We start from the raw sequence: 7,570 nt of genomic DNA, 5'->3' as shown, positions 1-7,570 counted from the left end.
CTCTCCCTCCATCTGTCCATCCACCCTTCCATCCATCCTTCATCTGTACCTCCATCCATCTATCCCTCCATTCCTCCATCCATCCTCTGTTCCTCCATCCATCCTTCCACCCGTCCTTTCATTTATCCATCTATCCCTCCCTCCATTCATCATCCATCCATCTGTCTATACCTCCATTCATCCATTCCTTCACCAATCCTTCGTCCATTCCTCCATCCATCAATCCATCCCTCCATCCATCTGTCCCTCTCCTCGCACAGTGTCTGCTGGACATGGGCACCAGCGACCCCCGTGACCCAAAATGGAACAAGCGAGTAAAGATAATGGATGGATGTCCATCCATCCATCTCCAGTCTATCACAGGGACACAGAGACAAACAATCATTCACTCTCTAACTCTTTTAAAGAACCCCACTTTAAAAGATCTGAAATGTCCTTTAAAGTTTCTAAACCCCCTTAATGCTTTGAAAATGTAACATAAAAAGTTTCAGTTCAGAAACACTTTTCAAAAAGGGTGCTTCTCTCAGACAGCGAATAGGAAAAGAACAGTCCTGAAACACTGTGCAGCGCAGGCCCTGTAGGCGTCTCAGGTTCCCTGGCATCAGCAGAATGCAACAGGCCTTCAGGTTGCTTGTCTTATGTAAGGTGCTGAGGTCACACAACGACATTATACCTGTGGGATACTCTCTGCAGGCTGATTACCCAGGCTCAAAGTCCACCTAATCCAATCTGCTCACCTCTGTACACCATTGTTTTCTATGGTTTGACCTGTGAGCTGCATTCAAAGCTCTCTACAACCTAATGAGCTTTGTGGGCTTGTTAGACCCAAACAGTGCGTGCGTGTCTGAAGGAGGTGCATGACTGTGAGCGGCAGGTTTTCACCAAACAGGAGTGGCTGAGCTTTAAAATGGGCAATTAAGCAGAAAAGTAATGTTTTACTGACTGATGAATTGTAACAACAGAGTTTTTCACAAGCTACAAAGTCCACCTGTGGTATGAACTCAGTCAAAGGTGATGGCACAAACAGGTGCATCGCAAAAACTGTAACTATCATGAAAAAGTTCATTTTGTTTGTCGCTTCAGAAACTCTTTTTACATTAATTCATTACACAGTGTGAAATATTTCAAGCCTTTATTTCTAGTATTTTTGATGGCTATGGCTCACGAAAAATGAAAAAATAATAAATTTGTGTCTCAAAAAATTAGAATATTGTTAAAAGGTTCAATATTGTAAACACCTTTTAACTTTTTTTTGCTCCTACGCTGCACCCCCCCGCTACGGGGATGACCGCGACACACTTGTGGAGTTTTGCCATCGTGGTTTGGCCCTTTCAGCTTTCCGGCCTGATGGTGGCCGTCTCCATGATCCTGCTTGCACGGACCGAACTCTACGGACCCATTCAGTTCCACAGGGAAAACTTGGATGTTCTCCGTCTGCTGGACCTGGTTCTGGAGGGCAGCTGCTGCGGTCATCATTACCATCAAGCTGCTAACTCTGCTAACAAGACCACGCCGCTAACAGTGCCATGCTGATGCTAACTGGGCCACGTTGCGAATAGGACCATGCTGCTGCAGATTCATTTCATTTTCACTTTTGGTGCCTTGTTTTTGTAACAGAAAGCTTAAATCATGTCATCTGGACCAGTTTCTTTACGTTTTTGTTGCATGCTTTGGTATTTGTTGCAGGTTGTTGGCGAGTCAAGGTGGTTCTTCTCGTCCTCAGCATTTCATTGCATTGTTGACCTTGTGCTGATGTGCATATGACAAGCCAAACCTGAACCTCCTGGTGTTACACCTTAATCAGCTAATTAACTCCTCACATGAGCTGCAAATGTCTCGTTCCTCAAGTCGAGCCACTCCTGGCGTCACATTCTGATTTACTTATTAAACAAACTCATCGTGCAGAGACTGACTGAGCTCGGCCTTCTCTGCTGACAGTGAAGTTTGTTGGAGACAAAAAATGTAAATAATGATTGAACTCAACTGCAAAGAAGTTTAAAGAAACTGCTATGAGAAAATATGAAAAATAAAAAAAAAACGCATTTAATTTTGAAATATTAAATACAGTAGTCCCTCGTTTATCGCAGGGGATCCGTACCCTGAAGACCCGCGATAAGTGAAAAACCGCCAAGAAGGAATAGTAGTACAAGTAGTAAGTAGTAGTATATTTTATTATTAAAAATAAATAAATAAATAATATATATACACACACAGTGAAGAAAATAAGTATCTGAACATCCAGCGACTTTGCAAGTTCTCCCACTTAGAATTCATGGAGGGGTCTAAAATTTTCATCTTAGGTGCACGTCCACTGTGAGAGACGTAATCTTAAAAAAAAAAAAAAATTCGGAAATCACAATGTATGATTTTTTAAAATAATTTATTTGTGTGTTACTGCTGCAAATAAGTATTTGAACACCTGCCAATCAGCAACAATGCTGTCCCTCAAAGACCTGTTAGTCCACCTCCACTTGTTATTCTCAATTAGAAGCACCTGTTTGTGGTCGTTAGCTGATTAAATTGATTGATTTTCACAGGTGTTCAAATACTTATTAGCAGCAGTAACAAACAAATTATTTTTAAAAAATCATACATTGTGATTTCTGGATTTTTTTTTTTTTAAGATTATGTCTCTCACAGTGGACATGCACCTAAGATGAACGTTTCAACTTTGTTCCTAAACTCTAAACGCTTTAAAAGAACACAGAATGTCATGATTTCAGCTCCCTGCCTCCGCTGCTTTTTGCCACCTGCAAGCGCTCTTGGCCACGCCCACTCCTCCGCTCTGTACGGTGAACAGCTGATCAGCTGCAGGAGGAAGCTTATCCTGCAGTGTGGGCTGCACACAGGTGCAGCAGGTGCTAAATAATTTAAAAGTAATTTATTTTAAATAAAAATTCCATGCCGATCGCGCGGCTCTTTCATCATTCAGCCAATTGTGTGTCATGTCCAATCTTATTTTGAAAAACCGAGATAGAGCGAGTCTGTGATAAACGAACCGCGAAGTAGCGAGGGACTACTATTAAAATAAAAATTAAGATGTGCCCAATTCTTAGGCCTTCTCTGAAGACACTGAAGGCCCTGCGGGTTCCCCACTGATGCCTAAAGTTCGACATTACAGGACTCAGCAGTGTGTCAGCAAAATATCTCATGAACCACTAGACGGATTTTAATGAAAACCAAAGTAATCCTCGGATGTGCGTCCAGATCTCATTAACTATATGAAGTCGATCCAGTTTCAAATGGCCGCCGCAGCTAATCAACCATAGCCAACATGAAAATAGCTCTAACTAAGCTCATGTTTATTGTGCAGCTAAAATGTGTCATGGTAGTAGGTGACTGTGGTGGTAGCTGGGTCCTGTGAAATATCACAAAGTCAAGTGTGATTGTCTAAAACTCATTAGAAACTGAGTGTGGGTATTCATCCCACTGCAGTCACCTCCGTGCACCCCCCCCCCTACCCCCTCCCTACCCCCTCCCTGGCTCCTTCGCTCCATCTGCTGCCTTTAGGAGGATGTTGTGCACTTTTCTGCACCAGGTGTTCCACCAGTCAACCTCAGCTGCCTTCAAGTCACATGCTGCAATTAGCTAAAAGCTAGGACAATGATGAGCTGCAGCCCCATGACCACCCCCCCCCCCCTTTGAACCGAACATCAGCAAAAACCTGTGAACACACACCCGACACCTTCTTGTTTTACAAGCGCGTTTTGTGCTTGGGAGAGCAGCAGCAACCATCTCATTTCTGCCCCGCTCCTCTTTCCCTGCAGCTGCTGAGCAACATTTAAATCACGATCATCACCTAAAGATCTTGATCCCAAAGTGTGATGTGGTTTGATCACATTCAATGTGTCAAAAGTCATCACGGTGTGTGTTTTACTTCCCACGGGGTAAAAAAAAAAACTTATCTGAGGTCATAAAGATGTCCTATCAGCTGCCTCTTTAATCTGAAAGATAAGAAGTGTAACAGTGGAACTTCATCAGCCCGTTTAGCTCCGAGCTCTAACACTTATCAGCATCGGTGCCAGCAGCCGTCCAGCACTTCGTCAGCTGATCCACCCGGCGCCGCGGCGTATTCGTCACGTCGCCAACACCACTCCGGCCCAGTCTCCTCTTCGAGAGCTTGGCTGAACGCTGCGTAATGAGAAGACGGATGCCAAACTAATCCTTTCAACCCAGATGAATGTGTGACACCGCGGCGAAGGCAGAGCTTCTAAATGATCTGCACGGTAATTTAGTGTTTGGAAACAATTAGGACCACAGGGAAATCTTGTCCCGCATGGTGAATATTTTTTTTAATTCATAAAAAAATAAAAGACTACATTTTCACAGAATGACATTTAATTAAGAGTAAGATGTTTCAAAATGCAACAGAGCGAGTGGGAATATAGTATGCGCAACGTTTTGTAGCAATTTGATACATTTTGTTGTATTTTGTAGACAACAATGGGATTTTGGGAAAACGAGTGAGAAAACGCAGTTCTTTCTGGAGCTGCACGGCTCTGATGTACTTCACCAGGAAACCAGCGGCTCTGAGAAAGCTGGACTTCTCATGGCTGAACTGGAACTTAATGGTTTTTGGGGATTGAAGCACAGAGTTGTTTAACTTGTGTGATGATGTCACCCTTAATTTATAAGTTGTCTAAACTTTTACCTCTTTGTAATCCCACAAACTTTACACTTCTTGACACTTTATACACCAGAACGTGAACATGTCAGCCTTCTGCCACTCTGTTTGTCTCTTGTTGTTGTACGACTCATGATTTTCATCGACTTCCACTGTTGCTGAACTCAGAACTTATTCTTGAAAACTAGAAGTGGGTCTTTCTTACGACGGAGCTTTATAGAGCCACACTACAAAAAAAATTAAAAGACATTAAATTATGAGAATAAAGTCTAATAATGTCTTAATATTACGAGAATAAAGTCGTACGAGACTTTTTTTGTCAGCTCTCATTTATTTTTTTATTTTTTTTTTCCCATGAGCCGGATCCACAACGAGACCTGTCAATCGATCCAGTCTGCTTTTTTTATTTTCTTAGTGTGGCCCTAAAGCTCCGTCGTACTTTTTAACCCATCATCTCTTCCAAGGAACAAAAATAAATGTACATGTGTGACGTCCAATGTCCCCGAGGCTCAATGGGATTAACCTGTCTAAATAAAGGTTGAATTCATGAAAAACACTTACGTATGGAAAAGGATTAGGGCCACAGTGCAATATTTTTACCCTTAATTCTGAGAAAAAAAGTCAGAATTCTGAGATTAATGTCAGAATTACTGACTTTAATCTGAGAATTCTGACATTTTAATCTGAGAATTCTGATTTTTTTAAATCTGAGAATTCTGACATTTTAATCTGAGAATTCTGACTTTAATCTGAGAATTCTGATTTTTTTTATCTGAAAATTCTGACATTTTAATCTCAGAATTCTGACTTTTTAATCTCAAATTTCTGATTTTTTAATCTCAGAATTCTGTATTTTTAATCTTAGAATTAGAATTCTGACTTTTTTATCTCAGAATTCTGATTTTTATCTCAGAATTTTTACTTTTTAATCTCCAAATTCAGTTTTTTAATTTCAGAATTCTGTCTTTTTAATTTTATAATTCTAACTTTAATCTCAGAATTCTGACTTTAATCTCAGAATTCTGACTTTAATCTCAGAATTCTGATTTTTAATCTCAGAATTCTGACTTTAATCTCAGAATTCTGACTTTTTATTCTCAGACATCTGACTCAAATCTCAGAATTAAGAATTATTGCACCGTGGCCCTATCTTCTTCCGTACTTCTGCCACTCTCTGTTCAGTAATTTTTTCAACACGACTCGTTGGTTTTGCCCTAAGGCTGTTTTTTGAGGCTTCCTTTTAATCTACACTTCTGTCTACCAGTCTCTTCAAGACTCCTGTCAGGGAGTGAGAGACAGAGATGAGGTTACCATGGTGAATTTACAGAGCCACTGGCAAATAGCTAAAACATTTCTATTGATCTTGGTTCTTTTCATTCAACTAAATGTTTGATTTCTCAGATTTTTTTTTTACAAATGTACGACACAAGAGATTAAAAATGTGTGCGATTGAATTTCAGTCAAGTTCTTTAAAAAAAAGACATTTGAAATTTGAGCCTATTTTGCAAATCTAACCTCATGTTTCTGCTTTGTCGTCGGACGCGGATTATTTTCACTTCCTGGTTTGCAAATTTTGAAAACGTGCTGATTTTCATTGTTCGCTGTACGTTTCTGTGCAGGGTGGTGCAGAGGTTAGAGAAGGTGGGCCTGTGATCGGAAGGTCGCCGGCTCAACTCCCCGAACCGACAACATCAAAATGTGGGTGGAGAAGTTGAAACACCCTCAATTGCCCCACTCTGGGCCCTTGAGCAAGGCCCTTAACCCCCACCATCTTCTCTCCCAGGTGCCCTAGACAGCAGCTCTCTGCTGCACACAGAGGGCTGTGGTAGCTCTGGTCTGTGGGCGAGTCAGGAAGAACATCTGGGTAAAAACAATCGCCAAGTCTTTGTGCGACTTCATTCACAAGTAGAACAAAACAAAAAAGCTGTGAACATCAAACTAACTTTAATTAAACTTGACTAAAGTTGACTCAAGATGGCTGCCACAACCAAGTGGCCGTAACTCAGTCAGCTTGACAGATGTTCTCCTAGCAGCAACATCTGGTATGTTACAACAGACTGAGATCATCTTTATCCAGTAGACAAAGTTCTGATCAATGATCCATTCATCTGATCCTCCCCAAGTGGGAGAGATCAGGATGAACTTCACAGAGTGCGTGTCCCACAGATCTGGTTCTTCGTGGAGATCAGAACCAGTCCATCAGAACCAGGAGAACCCGCCCTCCCAGCTGTCAGCACAGCTGGACCTCCTCTGATCATCACAGCCCTCCACCACACACATTAGCCTTGGTTCTGTTCTGTCCCCCTGGGTCCAGTCAGGCCAGTCCGGACAAGTCCAGGGCGGAGAGGAACAACCTGAAACCTGATCTGACCACAAGTCCCGGTACCGTTCAGTCTCCGAGTCCCACAATGTGGCCCCGAACTTGAGTCTGAAACCAGAACATTTCCTACAACTTATCTGGTGACTTTGTAGAGTTAGACCCGGATCGGAAGAACTTACTCGGTTCATCCACGCAGTCCGAGCAGCTCTTCGGTGGTCTTCACTTCACCGCTCCCATTCTGACGAGTCCTGGTCCAACCGAGTCCGGGTCCGCCTGCTCCTGAGTCCTGGTCCAAACCCCGGTCCGGCTCCTGATGCGGGTTTCTGTGCTCCGCTAGGATAAAAAGTGTCCCACTCCACAGACCCGGGAACTAACTGGTGCGGACCATGTCGCCCTGCCTGCCCTCAACTGGTTCACTCACCGTGAAGCAGCGGGACACCAGTATAACACCACTTCCGGTATGTGAATTTCAAAATAAAGAAGAGAAACTGGACTTTCTACAAACTATTCATTTAACCTCCTTTATGTACAGGTTAGTCTCATTGAGTCTCGAGGACTCATTTACAAGACACCTGTTTGTAACAAAAAAATGATGACAACTGTAGACAATCATAAAAGAAAACATA

General features: G+C 42.3%; 1 protein-coding gene across 1 annotated transcript in view; it reads right to left on the bottom strand.

Moving 5' to 3' along the window:
* Positions 1-7,360, bottom strand: part of tsku (tsukushi small leucine rich proteoglycan homolog (Xenopus laevis)) — a 15,514-nt gene extending 8,154 nt beyond the window's left edge. Inside the window, exon 1 of the mRNA XM_037678101.1 lies at positions 7,124-7,360. Coding sequence (XP_037534029.1) covers positions 7,124-7,132 — 9 coding nt within the window. The 5' untranslated portion in view covers positions 7,133-7,360. The remainder of the gene's footprint in view (positions 1-7,123) is intronic.
* Positions 7,361-7,570: the final 210 nt, after the last annotated feature.

The sequence above is a fragment of the Nematolebias whitei genome, chromosome 6 (assembly GCF_014905685.2).
Source record: "Nematolebias whitei isolate Nwh7 chromosome 6, NemWhi1, whole genome shotgun sequence".
In the NCBI taxonomy this organism is placed as follows: Eukaryota; Metazoa; Chordata; class Actinopteri; order Cyprinodontiformes; family Rivulidae; genus Nematolebias; species Nematolebias whitei.
This window is presented reverse-complemented; position numbering and strand designations above follow the sequence as displayed.